Here is a 17161-nt window from a genome sequence, read left to right on the forward strand (position 1 = left end):
AACTGAACTAAGCACCGAGCCTGCATGCTGCCGCCCTAACCCCGATGAGGTAAAATAGATGACTTCTAAAATTCGGAGGGAGGGGTCCTGGAACCCGAAGGGAGGAGGGAACGAACTTCCGGTGGCTCTCCTCCACTCCAACACAACTTTGAACTGATAGCGCGATCGCACCAGTAGTTCATAGCAGCAGTACGACTCTGGCTGAGGTGACGGCGCACGTGCCAGGGCTCTGCGTGCCCTCTCTGGCACGCGTGCCATAGGTTCGCCATCACTGACCTAGTTTATCTCATGCCCCCCCCCCCCACCATTTACCATTACAATTGGGCTCAGACATCGGATTTTTCCTCCTTCCTTCCTGCCTCAAAGTCTTTGCCTTCCCCTGTATGGCTGGGCTCTGCAGATACTGGAGTCGTGTGATGCAGGAAGTTGGGGAAGTCTCACAGTTTCAAGTTCCACGAGACTTCTCCAACTTCCTGAACAATGCAGCTCAAGTATCTGCAGAGTCCGGCTGTGCAGAGGAAAGCAAGGACTTTAAGGCTGCACCGAGGAAGGAGAAAAAAATCTGAAGTCCGAGCCCTGCTGTAAAGGTTAAATGTGGGGGGATGAGGGAGGATCTGTGTTTAAAAAAATTGAGCAACTTTAAAATGAACCATGTGCATTAAAAAAAATTAACAAGTTGGAGTCAAGATGGCCACACGATCCTGACTGCAGTCGTGGAGCTGTGTCTGTTGGCATTTTTTTTCTCCGGTACATTATGCTGCATATCAAGATGAAGGGGACAAATAAGCCTGCAACATCCATGGAGTGTACTTCAACCCCTATTCAACAGACAATCAACCAATATGCGGTCGGGACCTCCCAGGGTGTAACTAGGAATTGATGTTGTACCAGAAGTAGAAGTCTGACTGCCCGTAGCCTGGAGCACCTGCACCTCTACTAAACAGGGGGAGAAATCATCTTTGTGCTGATGTTTCTTGGGGACCTGCGAATCCAATGCTCTAGCACTCCCAGCACTATGCTTTGATGTTGACCAATGCAGATGCTTCTTAGGTTTCCCTCAGTGCTGATGAGGATGACATCGAATCCATAAGTGTCCTTGGTGTCAGTTCCAATGCTGACCAGTCCCAGAAACTGCCATCAGCACCTCATGTTGAGGAAGGTGAAGACCTCCTCAATGCCGGTGCACTCCCAGTGGTAGAAGTAGTCTGAGCAGTCATCAAGGTTGATGCTTCTGGTGCCGATGTCGATGGACCAACCTTCGAGGAGCCAAAAAGTTTCTCCAGCTGGAACTGATTTGCTTTCTGTGTCCTCAACTGAATTTTTAAACAGAGAGAACAAGAATCAGCCTGATGGTTAGGCCCTAGGAACCTGATGCACCAATTGTGTGGGTCTGTAACAGATCACCAGATTACACTCAACGTACCTTTTGAAGCCACTGCAAGTTTTCTTGGACACTGAAAAAAGAATAGTGGCCAAATTAAACCTGCCATTTTTTTTTTACGTCGGAAAAAAGGGGCTAGACCCAAATTGAAGATGGTGCTCAGGGGTAGGCTGGCCTAAAGAGCCACGAAAAAATAAAGAAAACCTGAAGGGCTGGTAACAAACTAAGAAAATAATAAGGAAGGCAATAAAAAGGGGAATACTGAGGAAATCAAACAAAAAAAAAACCCAAAACCTCCACTAAACCTGCACAGGAAGGAACTCGAAATTCAAAGGAAATATGTGCTGAAGGGCAAACATACGTCCTCCAAGCTCAGTGGAAAAGAGACTAAGGGATGGGAAGGCATCTGCGCATGCACAGAAGGATGCTGCCAGAACTTTCCTAAACCTATGCATGCTAGGCAGTGTCCACAATGGGCTCCATCACATGATGTCACAAACATGTGGGAATACATTGGGCCTGCTAGTTCTCGGAGAATAATTTATTTACGTAAATAGAACACTGTACCTACCACATTAGTGTTGCACATCTATAAGGGTAATCACTGAGGCTGCAGTTTAAACTGCATGCATGGGAATAATGGACATTTTATCAGCTTTCAAAGAGAAAGTATATGTGTTATTGAGTAACAAGTGTCTTTTTAGGTGTATTGAGGGAGGGCTGTTTTCAGACATCCAGCTTACACAAGTGAATCACTCATGCAGAGAGCTTTGAAAATTGTCCTCTCTAATACTAAGCTCTTTCCAACACTATTGCTGAATCTGCAGTTTCCACTAATTATAATTTAAGTACGCTCACAAATAAATATACCTATATTTATTTATTACTCTTCAGTGAAACTTTGCAGTTTGCTTCCATTATGATACTCATTTTCTTTGCATTTTATCATCAGTTTTGACCCCAGTTTTCAAGACATTGCTACAGGTAAACAGGTGGGAAAAACCATTTTTCAAAATGTCCCCAAGGCCCTTAGGGGTCCATTTACAAAGGCGTGCTAGCATTTTTAGCACACACTACTATGACTACTACTTATCATTTCTAAAGCGCTACTGGACGTACGCAGCGCTGTACACTTGAACACTAAATGTTAGAGATGCCCATGTATTTCTATGGGCGTCTCTAGCATTTAGTGTACGCTAATCATTAGCGTGCACTAAAAATGCTAGCATGCTTTTGTAAAAGGACTCCTTAATGAGGAAAACTTGTTGTACTGGAGCGGTCCTAAACAGAAAAGCACAGGAATTTCATTTGAAATCCCATACCTTCCCCCCCCCCCCCCCCCCCCAGACTTAACTTGTACACTTTGCACCTGTAAAGTACATATGTTAAAAACAAAAATACTAAACAGCAACATTGTGGGATTTTCAAAGGGAAGCTCTTGGGGAGATTCTCTTTGAAAATTAGAGTGCATGCTCACAGGTACAAATCACTGCTGCCTCTTTATAAATGATTTTCTTTCCCTGACCAACTGCCTTAGTTCCACTTAGGCAATAATACCAGATCTAATGCCTCAGGAGTAATAGTAAATACAATAATATAGAAATTAATCTATTATAGTAATTTATAGTTCATCAATACTCAATCATTGTAACAACCAACAAAGTCAAGATTAAAGTCCTAGCATTCCATGACATCACTTGTAATTCAATAAATAGCTGTAATTTTTTTTCATATGGCTTTCAAATATAGGACTAAATTTACTAATAACATGCTTAAATGAATTTTTAATGCACATTAATTTGAATTATGCACAAAAGAGGCAATTCTAGAACATGGAGTCTCTAGTCAGGTACACCAATACTGCGTGCTGAATGCCAATACAATAATGGCTTCTGTGTACCAAGATGCCATTATAGAATATTGGTGTAAACCCAAATTTGTGGGCCTACATTTAGGTGTGACCATTTACACCAGGTCAATGGCAGGCATAAATGGGTGCATCTAAGTGTGCCATGCAATTTGCTTAACTTATAGTATGCTATAAGTTACACATGTAAGTTGGAGACACACTCCGCCTCTCCCATGCTCCACCCACATATACACCTCTCTTGCAGTTATGCACCAAGGGGCCAATGACCAGAAGCAAATGTGCTACTTCTTGTGTATACCTTACCTTGATTTGTATCTGCCATTTTCAGGGCACAGACCGTAGAAGTCTTGCCCAGCACTAGTCCCGCCTCCCAAACACCAGCCCCGCCGCAGGCGCAGCGAATGCTACATACCTGTAGAAGGTATTCTCCGAGGACAGCAGGCTGATTGTTCTCACTGATGGGTGACGTCCACGGCAGCCCCCTCCAATCGGAAACTTCACTAGCAAAGGCCTTTGCTAGTCCTCGCGCGCCCATGCGCACCGCGCATGCGCGGCCGTCTTCCCGCCCGAACCGGCTCGTGTTCGTCAGTCCCATATGTAGCAAGACAAAGCAAGGGAAGACACAACTCCAAAGGGGAGGCGGGCGGGTTTGTGAGAACAATCAGCCTGCTGTCCTCGGAGAATACCTTCTACAGGTATGTAGCATTCGCTTTCTCCGAGGACAAGCAGGCTGCTTGTTCTCACTGATGGGGTATCCCTAGCCCCCAGGCTCACTCAAAACAACAACCATGGTCAATTGGGCCTCGCAACGGCGAGGACATAACTGAGATTGACCTAAAAAATTTACCAACTAACTGAGAGTGCAGCCTGGAACAGAACAAACAGGGCCCTCGGGGGGTGGAGTTGGATCCTAAAGCCCGAACAGGTTCTGAAGTACTGACTGCCCGAACCGACTGTCGCGTTGGGTATCCTGCTGCAGGCAGTAATGAGATGTGAATGTGTGGACAGATGACCACGTCGCAGCTTTGCAAATTTCTTCAATAGTGGCTGACTTCAAGTGGGCTACCGACGCTGCCATGGCTCTAACATTATGAGCCGTGACATGACCCTCAAGAGCCAGCCCAGCCTGGGCGTAAGTGAAGGAAATGCAATCTGCTAGCCAATTGGAAATGGTGCGTTTCCCCACAGCCACTCCCCTCCTATTGGGATCAAAAGAAACAAACAATTGGGCGGACTGTCTGTTGGGCTGTGTCCGCTCCAGATAGAAGGCCAATGCTCTCTTGCAGTCCAATGTGTGCAGCTGACGTTCAGCAGGGCAGGAATGAGGACGGGGAAAGAATGTTGGCAAGACGATTGACTGGTTCAGATGGAACTCCGACACAACCGTTGGCAAGAACTTAGGGTGAGTGCGGAGGACTACTCTGTTATGATGAAATTTGGTGTAAGGGGCCTGGGCTACCAGGGCCTGAAGCTCACTGACTCTACGAGCTGAAGTAACTGCCACCAAGAAAATGACCTTCCAGGTCAAGTACTTCAGATGGCAGGAGTTCAGTGGCTCAAAAGGAGGTTTCATCAGCTGGGTGAGAACGACATTGAGATCCCATGACACTGTAGGAGGCTTGACAGGGGGCTTTGACAAAAGCAAACCTCTCATGAAGCGAACAACTAAAGGCTGTCCTGAGATCGGCTTACCTTCCACACGGTAATGGTATGCACTGATTGCACTAAGGTGAACCCTTACAGAGTTGGTCTTGAGACCAGACTCAGACAAGTGCAGAAGGTATTCAAGCAGGGTCTGTGTAGGACAAGAGCGAGGATCTAGGGCCTTGCTGTCACACCAGACGGCAAACCTCCTCCATAGAAAGAAGTAACTCCTCTTAGTGGAATCTTTCCTGGAAGCAAGCAAGATGCGGGAGAGACCCTCTGACAGACCCAAAGAGGCAAAGTCTACGCTCTCAACATCCAGGCCGTGAGAGCCAGGGACCGGAGGTTGGGATGCAGAAGCGCCCCTTTGTCCTGTGTGATGAGGGTCGGAAAACACTCTAATCTCCACGGTTCTTTGGAGGACAACTCCAGAAGAAGAGGGAACCAGATCTGACGCGGCCAAAAAGGAGCAATCAGAATCATGGTGCCTCAGTCTTGCTTGAGCTTCAACAAAGTCTTCCCCACCAGAGGTAAGGGAGGATAAGCATACAGCAGACCCCCCCCCCCCCCCCCCCACAGTCCAGGAGGAAGGCATCCGATGCCAGTCTGCCGTGGGCCTGAAGCCTGGAACAGAACTGAGGGACTTTGTGGTTGGCTCGAGATGCGAAGAGATCTACCAAGGGGGTGCCCCACGCTTGGAAGATCTGGCGCACCACTCGGGAATTGAGCGACCACTCGTGAGAATAATCCTGCTCAACCTGTCGGCCAGACTGTTGTTTACGCCTGCCAGATATGTGGCTTGGAGCACCATGCCGTGACGGCGAGCCCAGAGCCACATGCTGACGGCTTCCTGACACAGGGGGCGAGATCCGGTGCCCCCCTGCTTGTTGACGTAATACATGGCAACCTGGTTGTCTGTTTGAATTTGGATAATTTGGTGGGACAGCCGATCTCTGAAAGCCTTCAGAGCGTTCCAGATCGCTCGTAACTCCAGAAGATTGATCTGCAGATCGCGTTCCTGGAGGGACCAGCTTCCTTGGGTGTGAAGCCCATCGACATGAGCTCCCCATCCCAGGAGAGACGCATCCGTGGTCAGCACTTTTTGTGGCTGAGGAATTTGGAAAGGACGTCCCAGAGTCAGATTGGACCAAATCGTCCACCAATACAGGGATTCGAGAAAACTCGTGGACAGGTGGATCACGTCTTCTAGATCCCCAGCAGCCTGAAACCACTGGGAAACTAGGGTCCATTGAGCAGATCGCATGTGAAGGCGGGCCATGGGAGTCACATGAACTGTGGAGGCCATGTGGCCCAGCAATCTCAACATCTGCCGAGCTGTGATCTGCTGGGACGCTCGCACCCGCGAGACGAGGGACAACAAGTTGGTGGCTCTCGTCTCTGGGAGATAGGCGCGAGCCGTCCGAGAATCCAGCAGAGCTCCTATGAATTCAAGTTTCTGCACTGGGAGAAGATGGGACTTTGGATAATTTATCACAAACCCCAGTAGCTCCAGGAGGCGAATAGTCATCTGCATGGACTGCAGGGCTCCTGCCTCGGATGTGTTCTTCACCAGCCAATCGTCGAGATATGGGAACACGTGTACCCCCAGTCTGCGAAGTGCCGCTGCTACTACAGCCAAGCACTTCGTGAACACTCTGGGCGCATAGGCGAGCCCAAAGGGTAGCACACAGTACTGGAAGTGACGTGTGCCCAGCTGAAAACGCAGATACTGTCTGTGAGCTGGCAGTATCGGGATGTGCGTATAGGCGTCCTTCAAGTCCAGAGAGCATAGCCAATCGTTTTGCTGAATCATGGGTAGAAGGGTGCCCAGGGAAAGCATCCTGAACTTTTCTTTGACCAGATATTTGTTCAGGGCCCTTAGGTCTAGGATGGGACGCATCCCCCCTGTTTTCTTTTCCACAAGGAAGTACCTGGAATAGAATCCCAGCCCTTCTTGCCCGGATGGCACGGGCTCGACCGCATTGGCGCTGAGAAGGGCGGAGAGTTCCTCTGCAAGTACCTGCTTGTGCTGGAAGCTGTAGGATTGAGCTCCCGGTGGACAATTTGGAGGTTTTGAAGCCAAATTGAGGGTGTATCCTTGCCGGACTATTTGGAGAACCCACTGATCGGAGGTTATGAGAGGCCACCTTTGGTGAAAAGCTTTTAACCTCCCCCCGACTGGTAGGTCGCCCGGCACTGATACTTGGATGTTGGCTATGCTCTGCTGGAGCCAGTCAAAAGCTCGTCCCTTGCTTTTGCTGGGGAGCCGATGGGCCTTGCTGAGGCGCACGCTGCTGACGAGAACGAGCGCGCTGGGGCTTAGCCTGGGCCGCAGGCTGTCGAGAAGGAGGATTGTACCTACGCTTGCCAGAAGAGTAGGGAACAGTCTTCCTTCCCCCGAAAAATCTTCTACCTGTAGAGGTAGATGCTGAAGGCTGCCGGCGGGAGAACTTGTCGAATGCGGTGTCCCGCTGGTGGAGCTGCTCTACCACCTGTTCGACTTTCTCTCCAAAAATATTATCCGCATGGCAAGGCGAGTCCGCAATCCGCTGCTGGATTCTATTCTCCAGGTCGGAGGCACGCAGCCATGAGAGTCTGCGCATCACCACACCTTGAGCAGCGGCCCTGGACGCAACATCAAAGGTGTCATACACCCCTCTGGCCAGGAATTTTCTGCACACCTTCAGCTGCCTGACCACCTCCTGAAAAGGCTTGGCTTGCTCAGGGGGGAGCGCATCCACCAAGCCCGCCAACTGCCGCACATTGTTCCGCATGTGTATGCTCGTGTAGAGCTGGTAGGACTGAATTTTGGCCACGAGCATAGAAGAATGGTAGGCCTTCCTCCCAAAGGAGTCTAAGGTTCTAGAGTCCTTGCCCGGGGGCGCCGAAGCATGCTCCCTAGAACTCTTAGCCTTCTTTAGGGCCAAATCCACAACTCCAGAGTCATGAGGCAACTGTGTGCGCATCAGCTCTGGGTCCCCATGGATCCGGTACTGGGACTCAATCTTCTTGGGAATGTGGGGATTAGTTAGAGGCTTGGTCCAGTTCGCCAGCAATGTCTTTTTTAGGACATGGTGCATGGGTACAGTGGACGCTTCCTTAGGTGGAGAAGGATAGTCCAGGAGCTCAAACATTTCAGCCCTGGGCTCGTCCTCCACAACCACCGGGAAGGGGATGGCCGTAGACATCTCCCGGACAAAGGAAGCGAAAGACAGACTCTCGGGGGGAGAAAGCTGTCTCTCAGGAGAGGGAGTGGGATCGGAAGGAAGACCCTCAGACTCCTCGTCAGAGAAATATCTGATGTCTTCTTCCTCTTCCCACGAGGCCTCACCCTCGGTGTCAGACACAAGTTCACGGACCTGTGTCTGCAACCGTGCCCGACTCGACTCTGTGGAGCCACGTCCACGATGGGGGCGTCGAGAAGTAGACTCCCTCGCCCGCATCGGCAAAGCTCCCTCCGCCGATGTAGTCGGGGAGCCCTCCTGGGAGGCGACAGCAGCCGGTACCGCACGCGGCACCAACGCCGGAGACCTCACCCCGGGCGATGGACCAGCCGGCGCCACACTCGACGGTACCGGTGGCGCAAGCACCGCCGGTACCGGAGGGGTAGGGCGCAACAGCTCTCCCAGAATCTCTGGGAGAACGGCCCGGAGGCTCTCGTTCAGAGCGGCTGCAGAGAAAGGCATGGAGGTCGATGCAGGAATCGACGTCAGAACCTGTTCCGGGCGTGGAGGCTGTTCCGGGCTGTCCAGAGTGGAGCGCATCGACACCTCCTGAACAGAGGGTGAGCGGTCCTCTCGGTGCCGATGCCTACTGGGTGCCGACTCCCTCGGCGACCCAGAGCTCTCGGTGCCGACACGGGAAGGAGACCGATGACGATGCTTCTTCGACTTCTTGGAACGAAGCATGTCACCGGAACTTCCCGGCACCGACGAGGAGGACGTGGAATCCAGCTGTCGCTTCCTCGGGGCCGAGGCCGAAGGAGGTCGGTCTCGGGGGGGCTGTACCGCAGGAGCCCTCAGGGTAGGGGGAGACCCACCCGAAGGCTCACCGCCACCAGCAGGGGAATGAACAGCCCTCACCTGCACTCCAGACGAAGCACCACCGTCCGACGACATCAGCAGACGAGGTCCCGGTACCACCGACGTCGACGCAGCTGTCCGATGTCTCAGCGCCGATGCCTCGATGCACTCAATGCACTGGTGGCCGAGGATGAAGGTCTGGACGCTGAAGACGTCGATGCACTCGATACCCCCGGTGCCGATGCCGACGAAGAGCCAGAGAACAAAACGTTCCACTGGGCCAGAGTCCGCTTTTGCAAAAGGGAACACAGACTACAGGCCTGCGGGCGGTGCCCAGCCCCCAAGCACTGAAGACACGACGCGTGCCTGTCAGTGAGCGAGATGACCCGGGCGCACTGGGTGCACTTCTTGAAGCCGCTGGGAGACTTCGATGTCATGGGCGGAAAAATCACGCCGGCGAGATCAAAAGTCGAAATGGCGAAAAAGGCACCACAAAAACAAGGGGAAGAAAACTTCGACCCGAGGCCTAAAAGCGGCCTACCCCGACGACGAAAGAAAACTTACCGGGGCGAAAAAGCTGGAAATATCGGGGGAAAAGAGACCGAAGAGTCCCTTTCCACACACAGAATGGTTTTTTTTTTTTTTTGTAACACGAAGAGAACGCGCGAGGTCGACTTTGCGGGGCACGACACGGCGAAAACACGACCGTACCGAGCGCGGACAAAAGAAGACTGACGAACACGAGCCAGTTCGGGCGGGAAGACGGCCGCGCATGCGCGGTGCGCATGGGCGCGCGAGGACTAGCAAAGGCCTTTGCTAGTGAAGTTTCCGATTGGAGGGGGCTGCCGTGGACGTCACCCATCAGTGAGAACAAGCAGCCTGCTTGTCCTCGGAGAATAGAGGTTATTAGCAGAATACTAGTGTCCGCATTTGCTCCCGTCCCATGATCAGAGCCCGTGAGTGTGTGAAACAATGTGATTGTGGGCTCTCACTGCAAGTAGCATGCAAATGCATGCTAAACAGGGCATTTACTATTCCTCCCCAATGCTTAGCAGGCAGCCTGCCAAACATTGGCGCTGCTCTCACTGCAAACCCTACACCAGCTCAGAGCTGGCGTTAGGGTTCGCAGAACATTGGGGAGGCATGGGGAGCCAGGTCCGACATGCATTCGCATGCTTGAAGGACCCCCACCCAGACAAGGTTTCCTGGTGGCCCAGTGGCCTTGTCCTTCCCCTCCACCCCCTAAACACGGGGGGCTGGAGGTCCAGTGGACGTGGGATGCGCTAGGTGCCATATAATGGAGAAACTCCCTTACATGGTAAAGAAACCCTGCCCAGCACATCCCAGGATGCACTGGGCAGGGCGCCACCATTTTGGAGTCGACACTGGAAGGAGGAGGGAGTAGGGGGTTTGGGGGGCGCTAGACCACCACGGCAGGTGGAGGTGGGGTAGGGTTGCCTACAGGGCCACTAGGAAGTGTTTTTGGGTGTCAAGGGAGGGGGTTGGGGGCTAGAGGTCCACTGGACCTCCAGCTCCCCTGTGCATCTGTGTTGGGGAGGGTCAAAGGAGAAGGCCACTGGGCCACTAGGGAAACTTGTTCGGTGGGGGGGGGGGGGGGGGGGGGGGGCTGGAGGTGCACAAGCATGCAGGGGAAGGTGAAGGAAACCTCCTGTTTGACAGGTCCAGGCTTTACTTTTTGATAGTCCGGATCTGTCAAACATCTGCAGGAGGATTTGCCTTGGGCGCATGCCCAGGCACAATCTTCCCACAGAAATCCCCCAATGATCAAACCAGTGTGGATAAATTTGCATGCTATTTGTTTTGATCATGAGAGCTTTAATCCCCTGCACTGTTCCGGCACTAACTTTCCACCATTGTTTGGAACAGCACGGGGGATTTGATCATCGGGGCCCAAGGCACTTTCACATTACCTTACAGAATGGTGCAATGTGCTAATTTTCTCAGCATGCATAACTGCAGGTGCCTCATTATATATTTTTTTATTTTTGTTACATTTGTACCCCGCGCTTTCCCACTCATGGCAGGCTCAATGCGGCTTACATGGGGCAATGGAGGGTTAAGTGACTTGCCCAGAGTCACAAGGAGCTGCCTGTGCCTGAAGTGGGAATCAAACTCAGTTCCTCAGAACCAAAGTCCACCACCCTAACCACTAGGCCACTCCTCCACTTATAGAATTGCCCTGTTAGTAAGTAGGTCCCATTAAATAACACAAGCCCCTTATTTTTAACATATGTTAAATTGCATTACCATGCGGTAATGAGCATTAATGCACATTAGTAAAAATGACAGAGGCTGGTGACATATTATAGACAAAAAGTTTTAGATACATATGAGCTTCTGATGACAAGTACCCACTTTGTTAAATGCATCATACCTCAATAAATTGGTTAGTCTATAACGTATCATCAGCCTCTGCCATTTTTGCTATTCCAGACTAACACAGCTATCTCTCTTCACTTCACTCAATGGTGCCCATAACTTACATCATCTCAGCTCCATCCAACACAGCGCAGCCCTCCTCTGACAGTCATCAATGATAGACCCATGGAACTAGGAAGAATGCTTTCCCTTTAGTCATGTAAAACCTTAACCTTGACTCTAAAGCCAAGTTAGTTCCACAGCAATGTATTTGCAAGTCAATATTTCTCAATACTTTTGTGAACTTTGGAATCTTGGTTTGAGACATTGTGTTAGGAGAGTACACAAGTTTTGCTCAAGAGCATTTGTATTATTGGTCTTCATTAGATGCTGTTTAACCTTGGATTGCTCAGGGTGTGCTTGGAATAGCATGGGGAACCCCATGCAAAGACAAAGGTAGAGTTTCTCAACCCATTCCTTGCGGCACACCTAGCCAATCCTGTTTTCAGGATATCCACAATGAATATGAATGGAGGTGATGTATGCAAATGTATCTCCTACATATTCATTATGTGTATCCTGAAAACCTGATTGGCGTGGAGGGGCATTTTCAAAAGGGACATCCAAGTTGCGATTTGGATGTCCTTGCAAAACGGCGAAATCCAGGGGCGGGGAAACCTGTATTTTCGAAACAAGATGGACGTCCATCTTTGGTTTCAAAAATACCGTCAGAGACGTCCAAATCCTTAAATTTGGACGTCCCTAGACATGGACGTTTCTGACTTTTGGCGATTTTCAAAACCAAAGATGTCCATATCAAAAACGTCCTAATGCAAGCCATTTGGTCGTGGGAAGAGCCAGCATTTGTAGTGCACTGGTCCCCCTGACATGCCAGGACACCAACCGGGTACCCTAGGGGGCACTGCAGTGGACTTCATAAATTGCTCCCAGGTACATAGCTCCCTTACCTTGTGTGCTGAGCCCCCCAACCCCCCCCCCAAAAAAAAATACCACCCACTACCCACAACTGTACACCACTACCATAGCCCTTATGGGTGAAGGGGAGCACCTAGATGTGGGTACAGTGGATTTGTGGTGGGTTTTGGAGGGCTCGCTGTTTCCTCCACAAATGTAACAGGTAGTGGGGTACGGGCCTGGGTCCGCCTGTCTGAAGTGCACTGCATTACCCACTAAAACTGCTCCTGGGACCTGCATGCGCTGTCATGGACCTGAGTATGACATCCGAGGCTGGCAAACAGGCTGGCACGACATATTTTTAAAGATTTTTTTTTGAGGGTGGGAGGGGGTTAGTGACCACTGGGGGTGTAATGGGAGGTCATCCATGATTCTCTCCGGTGGTGACCTGGTCATTTTGGGCACCTTTTTGTGCCTCAGTTGTAAGAAAAACAGGTCCGGGTGAAAACGTCCAAGTGTTCGTCAGGGACGTCCTTGTTTTTTTTTTATTATGGGTCAAGGACATCCAAGAGTTAGGCATGCCCAAGTCCCGCCTCCGACACGCCCCCTCCCTTGATTTATGTCGAAAGATGGACATCCTTCCCTTTTGAAAATGAGCCCATAAGTGTGCCCCAAGGACTGGGTTGAAAACCATTGACATAAGGGGCAATTTTATAGTTGGGGGCCAAAGATTGGTGCCAAAACCAGGTGGTGCGCCTATTCCATAATGACAAGTATGTGTATACTTTTATTATAGAATGCAAGTGTAAGTCAGCATCATTGTGCCTACATCTAGGTGCATCCATTTATGCCAGGTCTATGGCTGGCAAAAATATTAGTGCTGAAATGTAGCATTTTACCCCTGGATTCTATAAATGGTGCACAAATTTACATACATAAAATTGACCACTATCCTGAGATGCGTGTGAAACTAAATTGGCTAACGAGCTAATTAGCGCCAATTGGGTGCCAACAATCAATTATTGGCATTAATTGATAATCTGGATTTGCATGTGCATCTTGCTATGCGTTATTCTATAAAGATCTGTGTGCAATTATTATAGCGTGCAATTCAAATGGAAGCGTGGTCATGGGAGAGGCATGGGTGGGTCAGGGCCGTTCACTAAACACACCTAACTTACACGAGGATTTACACCAGGTTTCATTTTGGCATGGAAATCAGCTCTAAACGCTATTCTATAAACAGTGCACAACTTGGAACACCATTTATAGAATAGCGCTCTGCCTGGATTTTTTTCAGCGCCATTTTTTCAGCACCATTTACCAAATCTAGTCCATAGTGTGTAACTTACAGTATTCTGTAAGTTATGTGCGTAATAGGAAGCCTCACCCAGACTCACTAAGGCAGTTGTGTGTGTACTTTATAGAATATTGCTGAGTGCTCTGCTAACACTTATGTACATACAGTGGTGGAAATAAGTATTTGATCCCTTGCTGATTTTGTAAGTGTGCCCACTGACAAAGACATGAGCAGCCCATAATTGAAGGGTAGGTTATTGGTAACAGTGAGAGATAGCACATCACAAATTAAATCCGGAAAATCACATTGTGGAAAGTATATGAATTTATTTGCATTCTGCAGAGGGAAATAAGTATTTGATCCCCCACCAACCAGTAAGAGATCTGGCCCCTACAGACCAGGTAGATGCTCCAAATCAACTCGTTACCTGCATGACAGACAGCTGTCGGCAATGGTCACCTGTATGAAAGACACCTGTCCACAGACTCAGTGAATCAGTCAGACTCTAACCTCTACAAAATGGCCAAGAGCAAGGAGCTGTCTAAGGATGTCAGGGACAAGATCATACACCTGCACAAGGCTGGAATGGGCTACAAAACCATCAGTAAGACGCTGGGCGAGAAGGAGACAACTGTTGGTGCCATAGTAAGAAAATGGAAGAAGTACAAAATGACTGTCAATCGACAAAGATCTGGGGCTCCACGCAAAATCTCACCTCGTGGGGTATCCTTGATCATGAGGAAGGTTAGAAATCAGCCTACAACTACAAGGGGGGAACTTGTCAATGATCTCAAGGCAGCTGGGACCACTGTCACCACGAAAACCATTGGTAACACATTACGACATAACGGATTGCAATCCTGCAGTGCCCGCAAGGTCCCCCTGCTCCGGAAGGCACATGTGACGGCCCGTCTGAAGTTTGCCAGTGAACACCTGGATGATGCCGAGAGTGATTGGGAGAAGGTGCTGTGGTCAGATGAGACAAAAATTGAGCTCTTTGGCATGAACTCAACTCGCCGTGTTTGGAGGAAGAGAAATGCTGCCTATGACCCAAAGAACACCGTCCCCACTGTCAAGCATGGAGGTGGAAATGTTATGTTTTGGGGGTGTTTCTCTGCTAAGGGCACAGGACTACTTCACCGCATCAATGGGAGAATGGATGGGGCCATGTACCGTACAATTCTGAGTGACAACCTCCTTCCCTCCGCCAGGGCCTTAAAAATGGGTCGTGGCTGGGTCTTCCAGCACGACAATGACCCAAAACATACAGCCAAGGCAACAAAGGAGTGGCTCAGGAAGAAGCACATTAGGGTCATGGAGTGGCCTAGCCAGTCACCAGACCTTAATCCCATTGAAAACTTATGGAGGGAGCTGAAGCTGCGAGTTGCCAAGCGACAGCCCAGAACTCTTAATGATTAGAGATGATCTGCAAAGAGGAGTGGACCAAAATTCCTCCTGACATGTGTGCAAACCTCATCATCAACTACAGAAGACGTCTGACCGCTGTGCTTGCCAACAAGGGTTTTGCCACCAAGTATTAGGTCTTGTTTGCCAGAGGGATTAAATACTTATTTCCCTCTGCAGAATGCAAATAAATTCATATACTTTCCACAATGTGATTTTCCGGATTTAATTTGTGATGTGCTATCTCTCACTGTTACCAATAACCTACCCTTCAATTATGGGCTGCTCATGTCTTTGTCAGTGGGCACACTTACAAAATCAGCAAGGGATCAAATACTTATTTCCACCACTGTAAGTGCTAGTATTCTATAAATTTAAGCATTCAAGAGGCGCTTAAAATTTAGGTGCCCTGTCATAGAATGAATGGGATACTGCTTACCTGGTCCCAGCTTTGCAACTGCGTAAAGAAGGTCATAGTTGATGATGGGTGTCGCATCCTCTATGGGCTGCCATCCCACAGGCGGTGATGTTGGAGGTGAGATCAGGTACTGCTTTGCAGGCTGTGGGGGAGCCAAATGAAGCTTATCTCCATCAGTTTCAGAGCTTTGGACCTTTCATAAATCATAAAGACAGAATAACATTTTATTTTAGGTTTAAGATAAATCACCCTCCCAGCCTCTCTCGCAATGACCTAAAAGTGATTTGGCTCTTTTTTTTAAACTTATTTTTACATTAGCATAACTTTTAGAAAATGTTGCTAAAGCAATCATAAGTTACAGAAATACACACATACAAAGACGTATTTCTTACAAGTTTTAACATGGCAAGGTTAAAAGTTAAAATAAAGACTTTTGTAGCTGGTCTTACTTGTGCAAAGTAGAGTTTTAATTTCTTCCCTCGGAACTGTGTTTCGTGAAGTTCTATTCTGGCTCGTGCTGCTGCTTTCGGATTGCTGAAGTTTATTCGCACACGTCTGAAGCTTTTAAAGAGCTGGAATGTCACACAGTCATCATAGGCACGGAATAACTCCTCGAATTTTTCCTGGAAAAAAAAAAAAAGCTCAGTAAGAGTAAGCACAGTAAAACACATTTAATTTAGAATTTCAATTTATCGGTTACCTCTTAATGAAGAAACACATTGCCCAAAGCCACAAATATATATCAATTCACAAGGCAAATAATAAAGGCTAGATTTACATAAAATGTGCTACTGATTGGTATGCATTGATTCCATTTATGCACTATTAGTAACATAGTAATGACAGCACAGAAAGACTAATGTGGCCCATCAAGTCAGCCCAGGAAGGTTGTTGGGGTTGTACCTTCGAAGCAGTACAAGTTACCTTCCCCATGATTTTTTAGAAGGAAAAAAAATTATTACATAGCTGAAGAGCTCTATGCTTGATTTACCTCCTCTTGCTTTTTAGGAATCCACTCCTTTCTGAATTCTAGCATTATTTTTCCTTCCACTTCTTTTGAGAGAGCATGCCAAGCACCTCACTACAGTTTCTTTAAAAAAAATATTCCCTGATGTTGCTTTTCACTCTACCTCCCTGTAGCTTCATATCATGATCTCTAGTTCTTGAGCTTCATCTCCTCTGAAAAAGGCTTGTTTCTTATGTCTTCTGATGAAAATCTCTTACCATTTTGGTCACTTTATACCAATTCCAGTCTTTGAGTCCTTAGCAAGATACAGTCCACAAAACTGAAGACAGCTCCTGTATAGAGGCCTTTATGACTTCCTCCTTTCTGTTAGTTATACCTGTTGCTATGAAGTCTAGTATCCTTCTGACTTTTGTCACCACCTTGTTAAATTATTTTGCCACCTAGGCAATTTTAGGGTGAGCCAACAGGTTGGATGGGTGGGCACTAGAGTTGCCAACTTTTTGAAAGAGGAAAAAAAAATCAGCTAATGCACCCATACTTTCTCCCTACCCCACCCCATGCTCCACCTCTAGCTCACTCCTAATTACTTCAATGAGGGTAGCAGTGCAGGTTTCAGTGGCCAATTACTAGCTAAGGGAAGTACAAGAGACTGCACTCTTCTTCAGCCCCATTGATACACAGTCCTCCAACACACATATGGTATTGAAGCCAAATACATTCCTCAATCAGAGAACCTTCTGGCTTTCCACCAACAATGGACACAGAACAGAGCAAGGACATTTCCCCATAAAACTCACAAAGAAATTTTGGTAATCTCAATAATAGGCATACTATAAAGTAATTTTAAAAAATCTATAAACA

The 17161-nt window shown here is 48.6% G+C and overlaps 1 protein-coding gene across 3 annotated transcripts in view; it reads right to left on the minus strand.

The window, feature by feature from the left end:
- The window catches only part of LOC115467085 (calcipressin-2-like), a 186930-nt gene that overhangs the window by 54248 nt on the left and 115521 nt on the right, over nt 1–17161 (minus strand). Inside the window, exons 3-6 of one of the 3 annotated variants that reach the window (XM_030198773.1) lie at nt 15783–15956; nt 15355–15526; nt 1424–1454; nt 1246–1313 (exon numbers count right to left, since the gene is read on the minus strand). In XM_030198773.1, the coding sequence (XP_030054633.1) occupies nt 1310–1313; nt 1424–1454; nt 15355–15526; nt 15783–15956 (381 nt within the window). In that variant the 3' untranslated portion in view covers nt 1246–1309. Of the gene's footprint in view, nt 1–518; nt 1314–1423; nt 1455–15354; nt 15527–15782; nt 15957–17161 lie in introns of those variants that run through there. The other 2 variants (XM_030198774.1, XM_030198772.1) reach the window with 2 other exon arrangements.

The sequence above is a fragment of the Microcaecilia unicolor genome, chromosome 3 (assembly GCF_901765095.1).
Source record: "Microcaecilia unicolor chromosome 3, aMicUni1.1, whole genome shotgun sequence".
In the NCBI taxonomy this organism is placed as follows: Eukaryota; Metazoa; Chordata; class Amphibia; order Gymnophiona; family Siphonopidae; genus Microcaecilia; species Microcaecilia unicolor.